This window comes from Schistocerca nitens, chromosome 3 (assembly GCF_023898315.1).
Source record: "Schistocerca nitens isolate TAMUIC-IGC-003100 chromosome 3, iqSchNite1.1, whole genome shotgun sequence".
Lineage (NCBI taxonomy): Eukaryota > Metazoa > Arthropoda > Insecta > Orthoptera > Acrididae > Schistocerca > Schistocerca nitens.
Window position 1 is genome coordinate 409,797,281 of NC_064616.1, and position 25,356 is coordinate 409,822,636.

Here is a 25,356-nt window from a genome sequence, read left to right on the forward strand (position 1 = left end):
TATCTGCCTTGGTGTACCTGTGCACACACTGGCAAAGTCTGTCACAAATTCCATGTACAAAGAAGCGCAGCATGTCAGCATTACTCAACGATTCAATACTGACAAGTTTCTTAACATTGTCCCCCACGAAAACACTGGAGCAGGAAACAGAAGACAGAATACAGATAATATGTGCACAGGCATGAACGCCTGAATTTCTCAAGAGGTAGTGTAGATCCATGTTCATGCATAATCTAGCACATTCTCCTAAAGTATGGCTGCCAGACTTCTGCCAAACATTCACTGCGTGCTCATGCTTCACATCCATTATGGCAATGTCCATTAGTTTACTGGAGAATGAGGTTATGTCAGTTAAAGTGTTTTTTGTAGTCTCTCCTTCGATCCTGGTTTTTGTATAGAAACATTATTGGCATATATGACTGTGGCGATATGCATGTTCTCGTGAAGCATCATCTCATCAAGTTCCTGAAGAGGAGCATGTATGAAGCAAAGCGAATACAGGAAGCAGAGTTATTCTTGGAATGATTCTCCTGGCAAAAGAAATTTGCTTCTCAACGATGTTAGGAATAACACTGTCTTTATCATCCTTCAGACTGAAATCACTCAAGTGTTGAGCGAGAGAGTACACATCATATCCACCCAAATAGTGAAAGAAGGGGAATATATGCCATAGCATTTGTGCTTCAAGTTGCATGCATTAGGAGTTGCGCTGCAGAACTTTCCTGTTTGATGTCAATAGTATCTACATGGAGTTTCCGTTTCTCTATCCACTGACAAGCAACAAATACAGGGTGTTTCAAAAATGACCGGTATATTTGAAACGGCAATAAAAACTAAACGAGCAGCGATAGAAATACACCGTTTGTTGCAATATGCTTGGGACAACAGTACATTTTCAGGCGGACAAACTTTCGAAATTACAGTAGTTACAATTTTCAACAACAGATGGCGCTGCAAGTGATGTGAAAGATATAGAAGACAACGCAGTCTGTGGGTGCGCCATTCTGTACGTCGTCTTTCTGCTGTAAGCGTGTGCTGTTCACAACGTCCAAGTGTGCTGTAGACAACATGGTTTATTCCTTAGAACAGAGGATTTTTCTGGTGTTGGAATTCCACCGCCTAGAACACAGTGTTGTTGCAACAAGACGAAGTTTTCAACGGAGGTTTAATGTAACCAAAGGACCGAAAAGCGATACAATAAAGGATCTGTTTGAAAAATTTCAACGGACTGGGAACGTGACGGATGAACGTGCTGGAAAGGTACGGCGACCGCGTACGGCAACCACAGAGGGCAACGCGCAGCTAGTGCAGCAGGTGATCCAACAGCGGCCTCGGGTTTCCGTTCGCCGTGTTGCAGCTGCGGTCCAAATGACGCCAACGTCCACGTATCGTCTCATGCACCAGAGTTTACACCTCTATCCATACAAAATTCAAATGCGGCAACCCCTCAGCGCCGCTACCATTGCTGCACGAGAGACATTCGCTAACGATATAGTGCACAGGATTGATGACGGCGATATGCATGTGGGCAGCATTTGGTTTACTGACGAAGCTTATTTTTACCTGGACGGCTTCGTCAATAAACAGAACTGGCGCATATGGGGAACCGAAAAGCCCCATGTTGCAGTCCCATCTTCCCTGCATCCTCAAAAAGTACTGGTCTGGGCCGCCATTTCTTCCAAAGGAATCATTGGCCCATTTTTCAGATCCGAAACGATTACTGCATCACGCTATCTGGACATTCTTCGTGAATTTGTGGCGGTACAAACTGCCTTAGACGACACTGCGAATACCTCGTGGTTTATGCAAGATGGTGCCCGGCCACATCGCACGGCCGACGTCTTTAATTTCCTGAATGAATATTTCGGTGATCGTGTGATTGCTTTGGGCTATCCGAAACATACAGGAGGCGGCGTGGATTGGCCTCCCTATTCGCCAGACATGAACCCCTGTGACTTCTTTCTGTGGGGACACTTGAAAGACCAGGTGTACCGCCAGAATCCAGAAACAATTGAACAGCTGAAGCAGTACATCTCATCTGCATGTGAAGCCATTCCGCCAGACACGTTGTCAAAGGTTTCGGGTAATTTCATTCAGAGACTACGCCATATTATTGCTACGCATGGTGGATATGTGGAAAATATCGTACTATAGAGTTTCCCAGACCGCAGCGCCATCTGTTGTTGAAAATTGTAACTACTGTAATTTCGAAAGTTTGTCTGCCTGAAAATGTACTGTTGTCCCAAGCATATTGCAACAAACGGTGTAGTTCTATCGCTGCTCGTTTAGTTTTTATTGCCGTTTCAAATATACCGGTCATTTTTGAAACACCCTTTATGATACTCAGCTGTCTGCTCATACAAGGCATCATTCTCCTGTGAGTCAGTTACAGGAACGTTGTTGTGATAAATCCCCTCAACTTTCCATGCAAGATTTTCGAGCTCAGTGAGCAACCATCTCGAAGGATTATCCTAAACATATAGTAGAATTTGTTGCAACTGGAGTCATGTAAGCTTATAACTCGATATGATGACATGTATTGTATGAGCCTATCTGTGGAGGTGGTATGGAAGCAGAGGAATCGCCTTCACAGTGTACCACCGTATCTAGGAGGTACTCAAAATCCATGTAGAAATCATTGCGCCTGGCGGTGGCCGTTTTAAGGTTTACAAACTTTATAGCCTTTGTAGGCATTTCCACATTCACCGGTTCCTGGCTCAAGTAGTCAATGAGGTATCTTGCAAGATATTCACTCTTGTAAACGAGTTGAGGCATCTATGGCAAAGTACCTTGCCCCTTTATTTTTTTATATTTAGGCAGAAAATAAGCAGACATACTTTTGACTCACATGTACTGTGTCTTGTCACACTCAGAGAAAAGCAACAAACCTATGTGTTTGGGGCATTGTTGGCTAATTTGAAAATGTATACACGTGAAACTACTTAATTCTTAACGTCTTTGTTCTGCACATTGTGCTTATGGTAATCTTCTGGCTTGCTATCATCAACTTCCAGGGTGTAAACATGAATCGAATAATCACAGTTCTGCCTTCGAATTTTGGTAGGTTTTGGAGTTTTTCAGGGAATGAGATGCTTTGGAAATTGTAATGCCTTTGGGGATTAGCTGTATTGTAAGTACTCTGAAGCACTCCAATCGTAAAGCAATTGCTATTGCAAGCCACAAGTGACCATGCGAAGCAACATTCATCCCCCTCATCTAGATTCTGGACATTACTGCATGCTTTTAGTGGCAATATCTTTTGCAATAGGTTTGAAACTGGGTCCACCCTTAGTTGGACCATAGACATGCAAGCATATATCGAGGTAGAGTACATGGCTGAGTCCCTTACCCAACCCCAAAAACCCCCAAGAATGAAGCCTCTTTCCTGCATGTTGGAAAAAGGACAGAGTACTACACTCTTGACAAAAGTTCTGAACCAGTCTACAACTGAATACCCTGTAATGTCATATGAGTTCTCTCCAAAATTGGGCAATGCTCTTCTCCTTTTCAGCATCACTGCCCTCTTTCGGTGGGGTGTTACAGCACAGAGCTGTGTTACACTTAATGGTGGGGTACTGTAGGTCATTGACAATTCTGTGGAACGTCCTTACCAAAATGTCCTGGCACGCATTGAGAAAACTGGCAGGATCTCAATAGCCCACATTTGACTTATCAGTGCAGGTTTGTGAGATACTGTCCCCAAAAGAACCAACAACCACAGAGTTGTCCAGTGCAGCTGCAGGACATACGCGGTGATCTGTAGCATAGTGGGCTGGGATACTGCGCCTGTTAAGTCCAGAACGATGTTGAAGTGGTATCTGATGCTGTTTAGGTCCATGACCATAGTGAGATGGTCCAGGGTACGGTTACTTCGACAAATGAGCTTGTGTCATCATCCTTTACCACACTGATGATGATGATGGACCTGGAAATAGTGGTGTTTGCGTGTGTGACGAATACATTGTCGACAAACTGATCTGGAGTGTCAGATGCATCATAGTCAGGTCAGCTGCTGCAGGTACAAGCCCACGTCTTCGTACAGCCCCCATCTCATCTGCAATGACAGAAAAAATTAATAACTATCATGCATAATAAAAAAATGAAATATGCAGACATCTATCATAGTATAGTAAGCTTCTAAATTAGCGGTGCCAGAATAAGACCACGAGTATCTCATCACATCATTATTTGCAACGATGTCTTGTAATATCATATTATATGGCATGGCGAATACATTGTAGATGAACCAAGCTGGAGCGACAAACAACATGACACACACACACACACATACACACTCAGAGCCTTTACTCATATGTTTTTTGTACCGATATGGATAATCAAATAAACTGATTTTGACATATAGATGTCTAATTCTGAATACTCTCCATGTGTCATTCATTATTTCAAGAGGAAATCAGTTACATGAACTCGTACTCATAAAATACCACTGAACGATTTGTAAACGCCCCTTTCAGACTGCTATTGATAAAAAAATTCGGCTTTTTGCTATCTTTCTTTTAAACACACGTCAGAGACTAGTAACGTCTCGATACAGTGATGTTCCTCTATCGCCAGATAACGTCCACTGAGCTGTAGGTTGGCTCTGCATGATATCGGCTACCAAATGCTACTGGACAGTCTGCAAGGCTCTCATGAATCCTTGCTGGTGGACTAAAAACGTTATTGTCACCACCATCCATTACAATTACTAATGTTATTGTGGAAGCGGCACCTGGCGGACAATGAGTGACACCTGGTGGTTACATCGATGGCTTCTGCACTGGCGAACACCTACAAAAGGTGCGTTACTAAAATGTTTGTGTTAGTCTCTGAGAGCAACGTCCAGTGCATTGGTAGTGGGCTGCTGATACTGGTCGTGGTGAACAGGGAGTCTCAAAGCGTCAGTGAATTCTTCTTACTTCTTGAATGGCGGAAGTGAAGCATGTATGATAGGCCAGTGCATGCATCTGTATGGAAATATAATCCTATATTTAAAAACACTGGCGAAAGTGGTGTCAAATATCGGAGGCCTGCGCACATCCCGCAGCAGTCAACACCATACCTAAAATCACTAAACTAGAGGCATGAATGGATGTTTTCCGTTGGCTGGAATAAACAAAGGACTGTGGTATTTGGCTATCAATACAAGTCGTTTCAGTGTGAGAAGCCAGTCCAGTCTGAGACTTGCCAGCAGCAACGTCAACAGCGCTGATAGAATCAGCAGAAATGAAATGCTATATTTGAAATGGTGGTTCATCAGTGACTAATAAGCAACCCATATTTGAGTCCAGTGATCCTATAGGTATGTATTTAAAATGACTTATCTTTCATGTTTTTGTGTGTCATAGCTGCATTCTGATAACTGACTTCTCCTTCTATTTCTTCGATTGCAGATGTAATGGATGTGTCTAGAGTCAGAGATGCACCTGCAACAACAAGTACTCCATAACCTGACAAGATGATTATGCGTTCGTCACCCCACCCCAATTCATCTATGATGTATTTGCCATGCCTACAAGCACCGCCCAGCTTGGCTCATCACTACTACTGTCGCATGGATTGCTCATTTACCAACACAGCCATTCCCTGGACCATCTAGCAGTTGTCGTGGACCTACATGACATAGAATATCACTTCAAAATTACATAGCAGCAGCAGCACCCTTTCCCACTCTGTTATGGATCAACATGTAAGTCCCACAGCCATACTGGACTACTCTGTGGTTTTTTTTTGGGGGGGACAGACTCTCACAGACCTGCATTGATACCTCGAATGAGGGCCACTGAAATCCTGCCACTTGTCTTGATGGATGTAAAGGGATTTTGGAAAGGATGCTCTGCTCCCCAAAACTGTCAAATTCCTGCACAATCCTGCCACTAAGTGCTACACAGCTCTATACTGTGAGCTGACTTACCACCCCAAAAGAAGGCAGTGATGCTACTGAGGAGATGAGCGTCGTTCTTATTTGGAGGGGAACTCGTGTGATATCGTGAGGCTATTCACTCACAAAGTGTTTGAAACTTCTGACAAGCCATTTTTCTAACATGCAGGAAATAGTCAGGTAAGGCATCCAGCCATGGTCGCCATCTTGATATTTACTCGCATCTATATCGTCCACGTAAAGGGAGGTCCAGTTTCATACCTCTTCCAAAAGATATTGCCGCTATAAAAGCATACATTAACGTCCATAATCTAAATGAGAGGGATGAATATTGCTTTGCATGGTCACCTCTGCTTGCAATAGAAATTACCCTACAAATACAGTGCTTCTGAGTACTTACAATACATCCTGTGTCCGCTGACACAATTTTCAGGACACCTCATTCCCAATAAACCTCCAGGACCTACCAAAGTTCGTGATGCGGAACCCTGATTATTCGTTCACGTTTACATCCTGGGAACTAATAATAGAAGACAGAATATGACTATGAGCACACTATGCAGAACAAAGAAGTTAAGCAATAAGTAGCTGGATGCCTCTGCTTTTACAAATCAGCTGGTCAGTGCACCAAACATGTAGATTTGGTGCTCTTCTCCCTGTGTGACAAGACATCCTATGTGTGGATCAAAAGCACGTCCATCTAATTTCCGCCCAAATATAAAAAAAATCAAGGGGCAAGGTATTTCTATTGTGGATGCCTCAGCTCATTCACCAAGTGTGAGTATCTTGAAAGACACCTCACTGACTGCTCAAACCAAGAACCAGTATGTCTGGGAACGCCTACAAAGCTAACAAGTTCTTGAAGTTTAAGAACACCCACCACTAAGATTGATGCCCCTTCACAATTTGCACAGAATTTGAGTGCCTCCTGCCGGCCGCGGTGGCCGTGCGGTTCTGGCGCTGCAGTCCGGAACCGCGGGGCTGCTACGGTCGCAGGTTCGAATCCTGCCTCGGGCATGGGTGTGTGTGATGTCCTTAGGTTAGTTAGGTTTAAGTAGTTCTAAGTTCTAGGGGACTTATGACCTACGATGTTGAGTCCCATAGTGCTCAGAGCCATTTTTTTGAGTGCCTCCTACATCCTGTGTCGTGTTATGAAGGCCTCCATACTACTTTCATAGAATGGCACATACAATATGTGGCATCATATCAAGTTATATTACTCGTATAACTCCAGGTGCAATAGATTCAAATCACATGTTGAGGATAATCTGGTGAAATGGTTGCTCGCTGAGCTCCAAAAACTTGTGTGGGAAGCTGATGTAATTTATCACAACAACGTTCTCATGACTGTGTAACAAGAGAATGATGCCTTGTATGAGCAGGTAGTTGAGTGTCATATTTGTGGACTGCCGTTGGATAGTGAAGTAGAAACCCCATGTAGAATTGTAATTTCTATTGCAAGCATAGGTGACCATGCAAAGCAATATCCATCCCTCTCATTTAGATTATGGACGTTAATGCATGCTTTTATAGCGGCAATATCTTTTGGAAGAGGTAGGAAACTGGAGGCCGCTTATAAAACACTGATACGACCTATTCTTGAGTATTGCTCGAGCGTTTGGGATCCCTATCAGGTCGGATTGAGGGAGGACATAGAAGCAATTCAGACGCGGGCTGCTAGATTTGTTACTGGTAGGTTTGATCATCACGCGAGTGTTACGGAAATGCTTCAGGAACTCGGGGTGGGAGTCTATGGAGGAAAGGAGGCGTTCTTTTCGTGAATCGCTACGGAGGAAATTTAGAGAACCAGCAATTGAGGCTGACTGGAGTACAATTTTACTGCAGCCAACTTGTACTTCGTGGAAAGACCCCAAAGATAAGATAAGAGAGATTAGGGCTCGTACAGAGGCATATGGCAGTCATTTTTCCCTCGTTCTGTTTGGGAGTGGAACAGGGAGAGAAGATGCTAGTTGTGGTACGAGGTACCCTCCGCCACGCACCGTATGGTGGATTGCGGAGTATGTATGTAGATGTAGATTGTCATCTAACAGAAAAGTTCTGCAGCGCAGCTCCTAATGCATACAACCTGAAGCACAACTGACATGCCACATACCTATGTTCTTGCACAATTCTGGTGAGTATGATGCTTACTTTCTCGTTCAGCACTTGGGTGATTTCGATTTGAAGGATGATAAAGTCAGTGACATTCCTGACATCGCAGAAAAGCAAGTTTCATTTTCATAGAGAATCATTCCAAGAATAAATCTGCTTCCTGGATTCGCTTTGTTTCATGCATGCTTCTCTTCAGAATCTTGCTGAGACGATGCATCACGAGAACGTGTATATCACCAGAGCTGCATATCCTGATAACACAAAGTTTCAGCTTGTGATGAAGAAGGGGGTGTTTCCATACAAATATCAGTATTCGATTGAGAGATACCATGAAACCACAATGGCCAACATAACAGCATTCTCCAGTAAACTAACAAGCACTGCCGTAACAGATGCGAAGGAGAAGCACGCAGTGAATGTTTGGCAGGAATTCAGCATCAACCATATGCTAGATTACGCTTCAACAATTGTCTATTCCAGCTCTTAGGCATTTTTATAAAAATTCGGGAGCTTATGCGTGTGCACATACTATCTGGATCCTTCCTTTTACTTCACTGCCCCAGGGCTTTGGTGGGAAGCAAAGTGCAGCGTCTAACGCGTCCGCTTGCGACATCGGCGTCCCGCATGACAGAACAGAGATGCGGGATGCCTTCATCACAACTAGTCAAACCAGAGCAGATGTTTATGGTACGACCGAGGCCACTGCGGGAGACGAAAACACAGCCTCGTGTCACAGCCAATGGCCGCCAGGGCCCGCTAACCGAGCATCACGGATCGACAGCAGCGCCAGAGATCGCAATCAACAAGCAGACTATTTTTCTACAGCACTCGAGTGATAGAAAATAGTCCCAGAAGATCCATCCACCAACCGGCCTTATAAGCCGGCGCACCGCCGCCCAGGAGGCAGTTTTGACACGTCGCCCAGACTTGTAGGGATCTGCTATTCCGGCCGCAACATCCACGCGCCTCGTCTGTTGGTAATCCCGGATCGTCAGGAGTGGTAGCTTCGGACTGTGACTCGAAAGTGTCGTGTAATGGTTGTCTGACCTCCCTGGACAACTGTTTGGTAATGCTGTGCCCACCACTCTCTAGTTGTTTTGTTTCCGTCTTTCCTTTGGTGCAGTTTCTCGAGCGATAGAGTTCTGAGGAAAACATTTTATTTTGTTATTCTTCTGTTATATTGTCCAAAGTGGATCCATACTTCGTTTCTTGCTTAGATTGTGTTTTTTTCTCGACTACTTTGTCGACATCAGCAATGTTCTTGTTTATTGATTTTCCCCACTAAAAACAAATTCAGGAATATCGTTCGCGTTTTGTGTCTGCTACCACAGATACAGCACAATGTTAAGAATAACATGGGTCAGCACTTAATTGCTGACCAATGCCGATATGTCGCTCTTCTTATAAGGTGTGATTTGCGTCTGACTTTGTCAGTGCATGCACGGGTACCCAAAAGTAAATAACGTCATCAATTAGTGAGGAGGGTGTACAGGCCATCTGACGATTTAAGTTACATCCTTCACCTGGATGTAAACAACCTCTATTATTATGCCACAGAACAAAGTCTGCCATCTGGAGGGCTCTGGTGGATGTCCAGAGAAGAAATCACCAGACTGAAGGAAAAGATCCATGACGTCGCTGCGGATGCTAGTCTTGCGAAATGGTCCTATCCCGAAACTGTTGACAACGCTGGAGAATAAGCATCGTTATATTCTCCTCTACAGAATCCTCCATCAGTGTCTCAGTTTGGGGATGGAACTTGTTAGTATCACCCATGGGTTCTCGTTCAAGCAGCATTGCCGGTTGAAGGAGTACATTGATGTAAACACCGTTTACCAAACAGAGGACACTCGCAACGCGTCATTGTGAAAAAGGTTTTTACAAGTTAATGAATAATTCAATTTTCGGAAAAACCATGGAAAATGTTAGATAGTACCTCGACATCCATTTAGTGTACTGGTGGGATGGACGGAGTTATGGTGCAAGAGATTATGTCACAATTTCAAATGGGGCACCTTCTTTAATGAAGGACTAGTCGCTGTGGAGATGGCTAAGGTTTCATGCAGTTCATAAAGCCTGTCTAATCGGTATGTGTTTTCTGGATCTCTCCAAACTCCATGTGTACCGATTCCACAACGATTTTGTGAAGCCAAACTTCGCAGATCCCAAGCTACTGTGTATGGATAAAGACAGTTTCTCTGCTGGGTGAAGGCTGTGATCTGTATGACATAATTAGATACAAACACGGAGAATTCGACACGTCTTGATATGTGGCCGATAATATTTTTGGAATAACACCATGAAACAAGAAGGGTAGCGCCCTGTTGAAAGATGAGGCGAATGGTTCACAGATTGTGGTGTTGGTGTGGCTCACATCGAAGGTGTACACATACCCAGAGGCGGGTGAAGGGTGTGCATTGTACGGCCTCATAATCCCTCACCATCGAGGACTACAAGATGTACCTACTCAAGGGAGATGACGCAGCTCCACTTATGGTGCGCCAGGTAATCTTTCGATCGAGATCTGATGAGGCAATATTGCACTGTAGCTAAAAGTAGGGCTGTCCGTTCATGACAATAAATGATTCATATGGAGGGATGGGATCGGCACCCTCCCATACTTACACTATTGCTTGGTGTGACTGAATATGTGGGTGTGTATTTATTTGTAAATACAGGGTGTTCCATTTATCTGACGCTTGCCTGCCCAAGGTATTGCAGCCCGGCCACGGAAGCCGAGCCTGCCGGTCGAATGGCTCCCGTGGGACAGCACTATACCCCCTTTTTTGTGGGTTTTACTCTGAAGGCCGTACAGACATACGCGCCTTGTCAGCCAGTGTCATTCGAGCAGTGAAACAGGCAACAGTGAAGTTTGCGAATGCAACAATGGCAAGAGCGAATATTCAATTCCACCACAAGTGTTTGTTTATGATTCATATGTGCGCACAGAGTCCACTCGTACTGTTCGGAGATTGTTTGAACAGAAGTTTCCAGGTGTTCGAAATCAGAGTAATGATTCAGTTCACAAATTAGTGAATAAATTTCGAGAAACGGGAATATTTCAAGACAAGAAGTGTAGACAACGACGAACAGCGTGCGCAGAAGACCATCTCGATGACATTGCATACCGCCTGGAAAATTCTCCAGAAAAATCTCTTAGACATCTTTCGCAGCTAACACAAATATCATGCACCTCCGTAGAAAGAGGTGCTAAGTTGCTTGGGCTAAGGCCCTATAAAATATCAGCAGTACAAGAAATTAGACCTGGTGATCATTCGCACAGGGTTAAGTTTTGCGAACGGGTTTTAAAACAAGTGCACGATGGTGAAATGGATAATTACGTCATTCTGTTTTCAGATGAGGCTTGGTTCCATTTACACGGGTATGTTATTTCTCAAAACTGTCGACATTGGAGCGCAGATAGACCTGTTGTGCTTCATGAGGAAACCCTTTATGATCAGAAAACAGCGGTGCGGTGCACAGTTAGTGGTGACAGAATAATAAGTGTAATTTTTTAAATGACACAGTTACAAGTTAAAGATATGTGCGAAAAATTTTGCACTAGTGTTTTAATGAAATGAGTGAAAGACAACGAAGCTTCGCTTTTATCAACAGGATTCGGCAAGGGTTCATACGACCAATGTTTCTTTGCACGCAATTCTCGATTTGTCCAATGAAAGTGTAATTAGCAACAATATCCAGTCCGCTAGACGTCCTGATTTAACACCATGTGATTTTTATTTGTGGGGTGCACTGAAGGACAAAGTGTATGCAACAAATCCTCACACGACAGAGGAACTCAAGGATAATATCTGTGAATCAATTAATACCATATCTCTGAGAGAATTACATCGTGTGATCAATAATTTCTTGAGCAGATGTCAGAAATGCGTTCCAAATAATGACAGGCAGTTCCTGCATCTCCTTGCGTGACATGAATGAGTACAAAATTTATTTGCTTATATTTTAAATGTAGTCATGTCATACCGCAGCAGTAGACGAATGGTACGGCATCTGATCACCAGGCAATGGATCGCCCGCTGCCCAGCATCTACTACACCGCACAGGCGGTCATCAGATAAATGGAACACCCTGTAGTTTATGTGTATATGGGAGTGAGTGCAGAATAATTGGACGAACAGCTTGTCATAGCTGTCTGTGTGTGTGTGTGTGTGTGTGTGTGTGTGTGTGTGTGAGAGAGAGGGAGAGAGAGAGAGAGAGAGAGCGAGAGAGAGAGAGGTTTTTCCCTTCGCCTGGTGCTGCTAGTCCCCATTTCACATATATATACTGTATATAGAAACAATTCATCATAAATGTAAATACCCTATATATTGAAATAAAATGTAAATATTGTATATAGAACCAAAATGGAAAACATAGTATTTAAGTTCTCATACCTGATAGTCAAAAGTCATCAGAAAAAATAACTTTGCGAATAAAAAACAATGTATATATATGTAAGAAAAATGGCTTTATAAATACATTAACAAAGAAATTAAAATTATTGTTTATAAGAAAAAATAGCTTTCCAAAAGAACCACTTTTAGATATGTCATCAGAAACTGTATTAAGTTAGAAACATATAGCTTTGTAAATAAAATTAAAAAATTGTTAATAAATAACAACATATTATTATAAAATTGTATTGCAATAAACGAAATTGTTAATAGTAAACCATAAAGTTTACTGTTATATCATTGTTCTTATTACCAAATCCTTTCATTAAAGAATGTTTATATAACAAACCCAAAACTCCCTGCATGATGTGCAGACCTCGACTGAAGAGGCTACACAGTTGAGTTAGTTATACAGGATGATAGCTGGGAGGAGGAGCTCGAACCTCAGTGGTCCATTAGGTTTCGAGCCATTTTATTGTACTCCTGTTAGTTGAGAGAGATAGGGAAATAGGAGAGGTTTCCCGCAAATTTTGTATCACGTGAGCAGTACCAAGTTACCCTAAGGTGTGTGAGGGGTTCCCCAGGGTGGCCTTGATCAATTCACTATGGTTTCCCAGAGGGAAGGGAGTGGGGATCACGTTGAATATAAATTGGCGATGTGGGTAACCTGACAGCAGTGATAAGAATGGGATCTGCTCGAACTGGCCTTACAATCCCACTGTCCTTTAAATTGTGTCCCTTAAATCCTGTTTTCTTTAGATATGTTTCCCTTTAAATGTAGAGCCCGCACTGATATCCTAGTCACAAGCATACACGATTAGTACTAACTGTCTGATGTTCTCACCATTCTGTAGTATTGTGTTACATCACAACAGTGGAGATTCGGTAGAACGAGTGATTGCACAATTTTACGTTTCACAGAATGTGGAGAGATATTCTAAAACTTTTAAGGACATAGAAGCAAGCAGAAGTCGTTTTGCATGCAGTGACCGCATTTTCTGCCAAGTTGAAATACTCGTCTAAAATTGCACCAAACGTCTTCACTATATATGACAAGGTATTTAAATTTCATCGAAAAGGAGCAAATAGTTCACGGAATTCAGAACTAATCAATTTTTAATGGGATGCTAAAACTACTTGGGACATTTCGCATTTAGTTCAAGTCACAGGTTTTGTTTCCATCTTGCTATTGAAGACAGATCATAATTCATCTAGATGATCGTAGTACTAATGTCTTCAGGTTTGTCACTTATGTAAGGCCGGAGGTCGTCGGCATAGAAATGATATTTGTAAATGTTCTGAACCAACGAGATATCAGCGACATATAAGCAAAACAATAGTGAACTTAGAGTTAACCCCTGTGGCATTCCTGGGAGAATATACTTCCAAGACGACTTTTCACACCCACAGACAACACGTTAATGTGTGTTTACCAAATAACTTCCAAACTACTTCAGCGTACTATCTTAAACTTTTAGCTGTTCAATTTTTGTGAACAGTTTGTCACAGTTGATGGTGTCAGATGCTTTGCTCAAGCCTCAAGTGTCAACGTTATGGCCTCACGATAAGTGTTGTGGAAGTTATATAGTTTGGGGATTCTTGCGCACGATAGTTCTTTACAGTGTAGGGACTGACTGACGCTGAGAAAAATGCATTCAGTTTGTCAGCTGATACCTGATAAAGAGTTTCTTTTTTGTGTTTCCCACACACGAACTATGGAGTGGCTATTGTATCGCCACACACAAGGGACGTGCGTACCTGATTTTTGGCACTGTTTTACCGTGCTTCCCAGCTTTTGTAGCGTTCCGGTCTCGAATTTACTTCGAAACGCCCATGAGAAACATTCCTGTTGTTCATCATTTGACATACGTGAGTTGTCAACCAAGGAGCAGGAATTTTTTTACACATATTGTACGTACTGGTACATGTTTGTCGATGAGAGTTATGAGCTTATCACTAGATTCATGAATTATGCCATCAATTGTAGGCGCTCTGATTATTTGACGCCACTAGATTTCTGAACAATCAGCTATTAGAGCGTCACGAAATGTATGCTTAACGTACCTACAAGTTATATTACACAATTTGAACTTTGGGGGCTGTGGGGAGTAGACCAGGATTATTACATTATGTGATGAGACGCCTCGAGCCGAGGTTTGTCCTACATCTCTTACTTTATTAATCTTTCTCGTTCAGATTACGTCTGTAAGAGAGTGTCTGTGCTCTGCGGATGTGTATGGTTTGTAATAGGAGAATACTCAAGTTGATGTTATTCTTAACAAGGCATACATGCCAAAGACTGGAACGCATTTAATTTTAATTTTTGACTGGAGTATATCTGCTCTAAGCTTTGACCATTGCCTTCTCGAATGTAACTTTACGGTTTCTTAAAATTTCATTCTGATGAAGAGATCCTTCGAGGTGTCGAAACCTAGGTCATTGTACCAAATAGTTATTTGCAACAGTTTGGCTGTGTGATTCCTGTGTCCAATACTCAAGTTGTTGGAACTGAACGCTCTTCTTAGGTTCGTTGTGGATAGATTGTCTCTCAACATGCCTCCCATAAGAATGATATGCTCGTGTTGACACTGAAGTTAAAGAAATTCCGGCTGAAAGAAAGTCATTGTGCTGATTTCTGGAGCCTTATAGACAGTCTGGTCACATTAATGTGACCACCGCCTAAGTTCGACGTCAACGTGCAACTCACAGAGGACAGATGGCAGCACTAACAGTGGAGGATGTATAAAGCATGTCGGAGGACGCCGAAAAACAGTGCAGTCATTGTCGTAATGCAGAAACGGAGCTATATGTCTGACGTCCAAAACGGCATGATCATTGGCTTCCGCGTAAAGGGTGGAAACATTTCCATAGTGGTGAATTTTGTAAACTGTTCACGTGCCGCTGTGGTTAAAGTATATCGTGCATGACAAAATGAAGCCATCAAAAACTGTTGCCGAGCAACTGTGGTGAACCAGGGATAAACAACAGCTGGGCTGATGTGTACGGTTGAATAGACTCGCAACTGTTGACCTACTGGCCGCCCAGATGAATCAAGGGACTACCAACAGTGTCTCCTCGATGACCGTTCAGCTGCTGTTGGCGAATATGGGCCTCCGCAGCAGGCGCCTGGTTCATGTACTCATGCTGACTGCTGTTCATCGGCGATGAAGGCTGGAAGTTGCACGCCAGTACCGCAAGTGGACGTCCACTGAATGGCGACAGGTACCCTTTTCAGATGATCACGTTTACGCCCCATCGAACAGATGGCCGTTGGCATGCACGGCCCTGCAACAACCGTTGGAAGGGTCCAGGCCGGGAGAGGGAATGTTATGGTCTGGGGAATGTTGTCGTGGCATGCCTTGGGTGATCTCGTCTTTCTGGAAGGCAGAATGGATCAACATAAGTATGCATCTATCCTTGGGAACCACGTCCACTCCTACATTCAGTCTGTTTTTTCCTCGGCACAATGGCATCTACCAGCAGGACAATGCAACGTGTAACACACCTTGCAGTGTACATGCGTGGCTCGAAGAGCATCAGGATGTACTTCCCTGGTCCCCTAACTGGGCTGGATAATCTGCGGGACCACCTCGATCGGGGTGTTCGCACCATGCATCCTCAATTGAGAAACCTAGTGCAGCTGGCCACGGCACTGGAGCAGGCATGGCTTCACGCCACTGTCGATACCTTCCAGAACCTCTTTCACTCTCTTCCTGCTCATCATGCTGCAAAACGTGGTTGTTCAGGCTTTTGAGTGGTGGTCAAATTAATGTGACGGGACTGTGTAAGTGACACCAGCTGAGCACTTGCGGACCTGGAGGCTTTTCTCACCTGCATTTCTTCGTTGCAGTTCAATGTCCTTAAGACATTGTATGTAAGGTCAAATCGTATTTACGCACTGACATTCCCAGCACGTTGGTTTGGCCAGTCAGTCCTAAGAAACTTGTATCCCAGAAAATCAACACATGCAGATAATATGTGTAAGTTTCAGTCGCGTTTTGGACAGGACTGTATGACAGGATAGCTGATGCAAAAGAAAATTCGGTTTTTCGTAATGTGCGGTCAATGATTACATATCAGAATGGGCTACGAGCGGCATTGACGATTGGTGGTACCGGGAGGCCTGCAGGAGCCAGTCTGACACGTTCCCGCTACATACGGGTAAAGACAAACCCACTTTTCTCGCAGGCGGCATAGTTCAGAGGTGGCGAGGATTTCGCGCGTCCGGGGTGGTTCTTATTTACTATTCCTGAAGGACAACGGATCTCAGATTTCAGGTTTTTTGTGTTTGTAGTGGTATGGTAAATAGAGAAGGAATATTCGTGGTGAGGAGTTAGTAGAAAGAAAAAGTGGGACCATCGGCCGGGCCGATGTAGCCAGCAGAAATAACGAAACTTAATCACTGCAAGATTAGAATCGAAAGCTACAGTTCAATTATAAATTACTGTAATAACACTGGCTTAAGTTTTCTAATTAGATGTGAACAGAAATAAATCACGAAGACGCGTAAGTAACATAATCAATGAAAAGAGTAATAATCACAGTGCTACTACAAGCAAAGAATTTTAGGATAAATGAAAAATAGAGACGTTAGTAGTAACTAAAATCAAGTTATAACTACTGTTAAGACAAATATAGCGCTAACAACAGGAGAAGGCATAATACAAACATAATTACAGAGTTAGTATAATTGCAAAATAGCATTTCAGAGAATGATGGGTGCTACAGCAGTTTGGTAGCAAACCAAGGCAGGTTGTGATCAGTTTACCGGTTGGCTCGCGTAGTTTCATTCAGTGTTATTCAGTTCTGTCATATCTATAACTGCCTTCCTTCCAGCTGCGATTTTGATAAATACTCTGCTATCTTGAGTTCACAAGTTCTGAAGGCCGAAATCGGATACGGCACTGTTCAAAATATTTAGCCGTTTGGCTGTCAGATATTCTATTATTGTTAACATTCTCTTTGCTAATTTTTTTCTTCTGGTTAAATATCTCCGCTAAACATTGGTTGAGGTTCAGTAGCTCCTAATACTCTTCGTCCACCAGATGTTACGTTAAATTTACATTTGCTCTAGCTTCTTTTCCGGAATTTAGGGATCTGAACACTTCTCATAGGTCAGCTGAGAGTAGATATGCTTATTTGCAATCTCTTACGTTGAGACCCCTGTTTTAGTTTTGAATTTATTACCATTTTTGTAATACCTGATGGAAGCTTGATATTATTTAGGTTGTGTCTGTTGGGATGATGGTGCAAACTATTGTTGATATTTCTAGAAATCTTTCTCAAAAATCAATGACTCTCAGGCGTTCACTAACTGCAAATTGTGCAGTGTACTATATCCACTTGTAAACCCAGTTTGTAGTTTTGCCCAATTAAAGTAGTTTCTCTCCGTAGTTGGGATATTTTTACCGAATATATTATACATTACGGGGAAGAGGCTGACAGGTTTGTAGTTTCAGTCAAGTCATGCCTGTCATCTGCCTTGTGAAGCAGAGTACTTACAGTATAGTTATGGCTTTTGGGATTTTTTTACTCGGCAGGGATTCTGTAGACAATATTCCAAGATGGCTTTGTATCAATTCTCCTGCACTTTAATAATTTCTATTGAAACATCATCACGTCCTTGTGCCTTTCCATTCTTCATAACTGGAGTGGCTTTTGAAGACATAATCTGGCGTTACTTTCCGAATGCCACTATATTCATTATTAATCGTCCATGTTTTTGATTCATTTCTTAAACTGGACAGACATTTAAAGAAATCTTAGAATGCATGTACAGTTATCTCTCTGTGGTTATTTACTTTGCCATTTGCCATCTCAGCTGATGAAATCTGATATCTACACACGATATGTTTGTGTTTCTTCTTATTTGTGCTCTTATTATTTTAACAGTTTCTGTATCATATTTTCATTATATGCGTTCTCACATTATGCCATGTTCCTGTTATAGTTTGCTTAAAACTCTCACCTTATCTTCAATAACTGCCTTGCTCCATTTCAGATTATTTTCATTTCCCTTTTTCATATCAGCAACGCCTTTTGAATTTTGTCTAATGACTTTTGTCTATGTACTTATGATATTAATATTCTAAGAAGCTGAATTTGTTGCTTAATTTAATCTGGTATACCTGTCTTTCCGTTAGTTCTGATATTCTACATTGTGACCGCATTATAAAACAATTACAAAAGATATCAGCTAAGTGATAGATAACTCGGCTGTATTTGAGGTGCTGACTGGCTGTTCCAGTGGGTGTCGTTCTGGATCAAGCCCGAGGCTGCGCCAGCCAGAGTGACGCTGGGAGTGACGTCACTGCTGACGCTGTCGACGCAGCACGCCAAGTCGCAGGCGGCGCTGCCTCCTGTGTCCTACCTCAAGGCAGTCGACGCCTTCATGTCAGCGTGCACCGTGTACGTAGCAAGCTACCTTACAGATTTAAGTACACACGACGGTGAGTCAGTAACTAAGTCGCTCACTCCAGAATATCGTGTACCGTTTTACACCTCTCACTCCTGTGGTTCGAGAAGGTAGCAGCACATACCAGTGAGAGATTACAGGAGTGCTCAAGTAGTGTACCCCACTAGAGCAACATGCAGCTGTGCGACGTTTGTGAGCTGAGGGACTAGCCACAGGGACTGCCTTCTTGAAATTCGTCCTGTATTTGACAAGAACTGTTTTTCACAGACAGTTGTGTTGAATTGGACACAGGAATTCAAGAAAGGACGAGAAAGATTCGCAAATAAGGAGCGTCCTGTTCCCCCCGTTGAGGTTTCCAGTGATGTCTCATTGCAACACGTGGAAGAGAGATCTTTGGATATCCCCGTGCGGCAATCGATAACAGATGTGTGCCCTGGGTTCCTATCATGGAACTGCATAGATCTTCATTCGTAAGAAGTTGAATTTTCGTAGTGTTTGTAAACATTGGGTCGACCCCAGAGTACAAATGGAACAGAGTGGGCTCAGTTATGGAGTAACTCATACATTACAATTAAGAAGATGAGTTCCTAATGCGAATCTTTACCGTGGGTGAGTAATGGGTTCACGTCTACCAACGTGAGTCAAAACGATCCTTTGTGAAATGGAAGTATGACTTCTCCCATAGAAAAGTAAGAAAAAAAGTTTAACCACCAAAGAAGTTTAAGTTTACAGAGCTGCGTGACACGCTGATTTGGTGTTAAGATGATTTTACCTTTTTGGCGATAATCGAATCAAAATACTTTGCTTTACATTGAGAGAAAATAACTGATATCTAACCCCAACCAACAACGTACCACAAACCAATTACCCTTATCAGTAACCAGAAGCCTAACAGTAGTTCAAAATGGTTCAAATGGCTCTCAGCACTATGGGACTTAACTTCTGAGGTCATCAGTCCCCTAGAACTAGAACTACTTAAACCTAACTAACCTAACGACACCACACACATCCATGCCCGAGGCAGGATTCGAACCTGCGACCGTAGCAGTTACGCGGTTCCAGACTGTAGCGCCTAGAACCGCACGGCCACACTGGCCGGCCCTAACAGTAGTGATCTATATCAAAGACATACCTATTAGTCCTACCTCTTCGAGGTCAAGCCGCAAAACCTCGAGCTGTTGAACCTACCTGACCTTACCTGCAGTGCAGCTGCTAGTACGTTGGTCTCCAAACACATGAACTCTGATAATGAATTACTGTAAGACAACAACACTGTAGGAGAGGTTGGTACACCCGTAAATGAACAGCAAACAAATCTGGAAAATCCTAATATATTATTGAGCCCCATTGCCCTCCTGTTTTGAGGTGTACAGTAGTATTGCTTGAATCAGGATTCACGGAGCTAGCGCAAACGTAACTCCTTCCTCTCAACATGTCATTACCAAAGAAAAGGTTTCTCATATGCGAATTTACAATTCTAAGCTTCCACAATTCTGCTATGTTGTGCGGCATACGATTTACGCTGCCTGCCTCGTGGGACGTAAACCACAAAACCAGGATAGTTTAGGATCCGCTGGCAATTAATAACCCCATAATCTCCACGACACAAAAACAACCAAACCCAATCATCACGACCAGGTGGTCATTAGCGACGATAAAATCATAATTCTGAGTCACAGTCACAGCATCCTACTTACCGACATGAGGTGGAATGATGATGTGTCGCCCGGCATCAGCTTTGGTCATTATCTACCATCGTCTAAGTTTGTATAGATTGTCACAAATCAAAATATACTTTGACATGACTGTACTTGTTTAGATGTTAATATGAGCAAAAATGACTCGTACTGTGCCATAGAACGATCTGAGTTCCACGTAATCAATACACTTGGATATTTTGCTTTCGCAGAGAGTATAACACATGTTCCAAGTTTGTACTGCCAACGCTGGTGAGGTAGACTGGTATTCTCATTCCAATACTGTAACTGCCGTTCTGCGAAGACTGTTTCGTAAAAAGTTTATTCTCATCTCCTGTCCAATTACACACGACCTCTCTAGATGCTTGCATGCTGATGAGTTTATCACTCCTTGCTGGTGTATAGTAGATGTGAGCCTCATACATTTGAGAGTATTGTGGAGATACAAGAAGAAATATATGATCTATGAATAATGGAGCTCCAGAAAGAGGGAATGTGAAACATTTTACGTAAATCACTTGTGCTATCAATTCTATAGAATTGTTGTAGTGTTTGGATTCCAGACCATTAAGGTACTGAGAAGAGAGAAATGATTGTAGAACATAAACACACACTGCTAAGGCTACATGGTTCTGCACTTAAGCATTATATAATGTTAAAGCAGTGTGAGTCCTGACACATTAGTCGCTTGGACTGAAACACTCTTAATACTCCAATGCAGAAAATTTATTTCCAACACCTGACATGCATTCACCCTGCAAGTTTTCTATCCCACTCACTATGTTGAGAAACTTTATGATAATAAAACTACTACCTTCTACACCAATGGAAAAAATAAAGATTCTTTGTGATCCACGCACTATGAATTTTTCCAGAGGTATATAGCGCCCGCTGTTCACATCTGATTATGGTTCGAAAACTATGCTATGCTCACATCAGTCCTATAAATTGATCATCAGTAATGGAAAATGCACGAAACACAGACGTCTTATTAGGAAACAGACAAGTGCATTGCATCGGTCTTTGACATTTGAAATTACATGCCATGCTGCTTTAACTCCGTGAACAGAACACAGTCTCTTCCACACACAACATCCGTCGAGCAAATGTATACATAGGGACTGCAGTAACTCACAAATCCCTGTCACTAACATAGAATCACAGCAGTTATGAAACTGCAGACTCTGTTTATGTCCAAGGTGTGCCAAGGGAATGGAATACTTCGCATACATCTTCTTTCATCTAGAGGAGGGTGCCTAAATAGGTTTCCCATCAGTTTGGTGAACGTGATTCATCACACATGAGTGGTATGGAGGGGTATGCTGTTAATGATCACAGGTAGATAGTTCTCTAAGTCATACACAGAACATGCAGTTGTATACAAGTCGAATGCAGGTCATACGAAACAACTGATACACCCCAAGAGAACAACGACAAAAAATGGTTTAATGCGCGATAAATGATATGCAGCAACATCTATCTTTCTCTAGAATGCATCACCAGTCTGCCATTAAATCATACCTCGTTACAACCCTTCTCAACCGTTTACTCCATCTACTTTCTGTCATCCTGTAACACAGATTCATCCTAATTTAGAGGCAGATGGTTCTCGTTTCCAGGAAGGCATCAAAAACAGCCGTCAACATTTATGTATTACCTCAACAGACATACAGCGGAATATGATGTGTTCAGTGGACGACATTTCTGTGTTGGACAAGAAAGAGTTTAACAGCTATATCAGCTGTAATCATGTAGCTGAGGACTGTGTCCATAACTAGTTGCACTATGCCTGGGAAGCGATGATACTGGATGAATGTATGAAGATGACAGATACGCTTCATGAGATAATGAAGATGCAGCAGGTTGAAGGTAAGTTATACTTCGCAACTCATGCTGATAAATGAGTGTGAGACCGAGCGAGGTGGCGCAGTGGTTAGACACTGGACTCGCATTCTGGAGGACGAAGGTTCAATCCCGCGTCCGGCCATCCTGATTTAGGTTTTCCGTGATTTCCCTAAATCGCTCCAGGCGAATGCCGGGATGGTTCCTTTCAAAGGGCACGGCCGACTTCCTTAACCGTCCTTCCCTAATCCGATGAGACCGATGACCTCGCTGTCTGGTCTCCTTCCCCATATAACCAACCAAACAACCAATGAGTGTGATGGAACTGTAGACCATTCAAGAAAAGTCCATTCAGTCTTCTGAAATACAAGACCAAGTGAGATGACGCAGTGATCAGCACACTGGACTCACATTCGGGAGCATGACTGTTCAAACCCACATCTGGTCATCCTGATATAGGTTTTCCGTCATTTCCCTAAATCACCTCAGGCAAATGCCGGAATGGTTCCTTTGAAAGGGCACAGCCGACTTCCTTCCCCATCCTCCCCTAATCCAAAGGGACTGATAACCTCGCTGTTCGGTTACCTCCCCACAAATCAACCAACCAAACAACAAGAGGCAAGACACTCATCCACTCCAGCACAATGTGTACAATTGCGGAGATGCTGGTGATGAGCAGGAATGATTTTAATAAGTGTACTACTCGCAAGCAAGCAGCTGACGTTTTCGTTCATAGCAACCTACAAGAAGATTGGAAAGATAGGATAATGGATGAGCGTAAGAAGGAGAATACTTTTCAGCAAATAATGGTGATGCAGTGGGATGTGGTGAAGCTGCATTTCACAACTCATACAGGTTACTGCTTGTTCTTGAATTATTTATCTTTTTTGAAATGCTAGGACAGGACAATGATGTGCTGTTGTCTAAACCACTCAGTGATGAATACATCCAGCCTGTCTCTGACTCAAAGAAGCGTGCAGGTGGCCCTTCCCTACACAGTGCAGGTCAGTACTGGCTGCCAACATAAGAGTCATCTCAGAAGAGTCTGATGCCACAACAAGAAGAACAAGGTGGAGATATTGAAGATTAGAAGCTATCAGTTCTACCTAGAAATCTAATGCTTTTTGCTTTCACATAAAATTTAATATCTACAGGTTCAAAATGTTCAAACATTGGTATACCAGCAGCTGTACAAGCCAATGACTGGTGTGTTATTAGAAATTGAAAATGTATCTAAAAATGTGAAAGTGCATTTTACTGAGCACAAATGAGATAAAACGAAATGTGCTGAAGCCTATATCAATCAGCAAATGACCACCGAGTATTATCCAGCTCGTGCCCCACCAGACATTAACTGTGATTCTCTAACTCCTTTAATTACAACAGTGTATGATGACTCAGCACTCCAAGAGAAATCATGGAACACAGTCGTTTATCTGTGACATTCCACCATTACAAACATGTTCAGTCTAGGGATGCCATTATCATGTGTGTTCGAAAGACTGTACAGATGGCTGCATTGTTTTAAAAGTGTGTATAAAGACATTGTAGACAATCTCTGAATGAATAGTGGGCATACTGACGATTTACACCAATGTATCAATATAGTGCCAAAAGAAACTAAAAGACAACCAATAAGTTTAAGAGAAATTCAAACTGAATTCGACATGTGCAAGAAAACGTTAATAGGTCAATTCTATACATGGTAAATGCAAAGAAAGAACCTGTTAATTTTTCAGATGTATTGCAAGTAATGTATGATTTTTGAATTATATATACACTACTGGCCATTGAAATTGCTACACCAAGAAGAAATGCAGATGATAAACGGGTATTCATTGGACTAATTTATTATACTAGAACTGACATGTGATTACATTTTCACGCCACCTGGGTGCATAGATCCTGAGAAGTCAGTACCCAGAACAACCACCTCTGGCCGTAATAACCGCCTTGATACGCCTGGGCATTGAGTCAAACAGTGCTTGGACGGCGTGTACAGGTACAGCTGCCCATGAACCTTCAACAGAATACCACAATTCATCAACAGTAGCGACTGGCGTATTGTGACGAGGCAGTTGCTCGGCCACCATTGACCAGACATTTTCAGTTGGTGAGAGATCTTGTGAATGTGCTGGCCAGGGCAGCAGTCGAATATTTTCTGTATCCAGAAAGGCCCGTAGAGGAGCTGCAACATGCGGTCATGCATTATGCTGCTGAAATCTAGGGTTTCGCAGAGATCGAATGAAGGGTAGAGCCACGGGTCGTAACACATCTGAAATGTAACGTCCACTGTTCAAAGTGCCGTCAATGCGAACAAGAGGTGACCGAGACGTGTAACCAATGGCACCCCATACCATCACGCTGGGTGATACGCCAGTATGGCGATGACGGATACACGCTTTCAATGTGCTTTCATCGCAATGTCGCCAAACCCGGATGCGACCATCATGATGCTGTAAAGAGAACCTGGATTCATCCGAAAAAATGAAGTTTCGGCATTCGTGCACCCAGGTTCGTCGTTGAGTACACCATCGCAGGCGCTCCTGTCTGTGATGCAGCGTCATGGGTAATCGCAGCCATGGTCTCTGAACTGATAGTCCATGCTGCTGCAAACGTCGTCGAACTGTTCGTGCAGATGGTTGTTGTCTTGCAAACGTCCCCATCTGTGAACTCAGGGATCGAGACGTGGCTGCACGATCCGTTACAGCCATGCGGATAAGATGCCTGTCATCTCGACTGCTAGTGATACGAGGCCGTTGGGATCCAGCACGGCGTTCCGTATTACCCTCCCGAACCCACCGATTCCATATTCTGCTAACAGTCATTGGATCTCGACCAACGCGAGCAGCAATGTCGCGACACGATAAACCGCAATCGCGATAGGCTGCAATCCGACCTTTATCGAAGTCGGACATGTGATGGTAGGCATGTCTCCTCCTTACACGAGGCATCACAACGTTTCACCAGGTAACGCCGGTCAATTGCTGTTTGTGTATGAGAAATCGGTTG

The 25,356-nt window shown here is 42.9% G+C and overlaps 1 protein-coding gene across 3 annotated transcripts in view; it reads left to right on the plus strand.

Annotated features, from left to right (window-relative positions):
• LOC126249614 (glycine receptor subunit alpha-2-like) overlaps window positions 1-25,356 on the plus strand; it is a 477,560-nt gene that overhangs the window by 351,489 nt on the left and 100,715 nt on the right. For all 3 annotated transcript variants that reach the window (XM_049951280.1, XM_049951283.1, XM_049951282.1), the window contains one exon: window positions 18,638-18,798. In XM_049951280.1, the coding sequence (XP_049807237.1) occupies window positions 18,638-18,798 (161 nt within the window). The remainder of the gene's footprint in view (window positions 1-18,637; window positions 18,799-25,356) is intronic.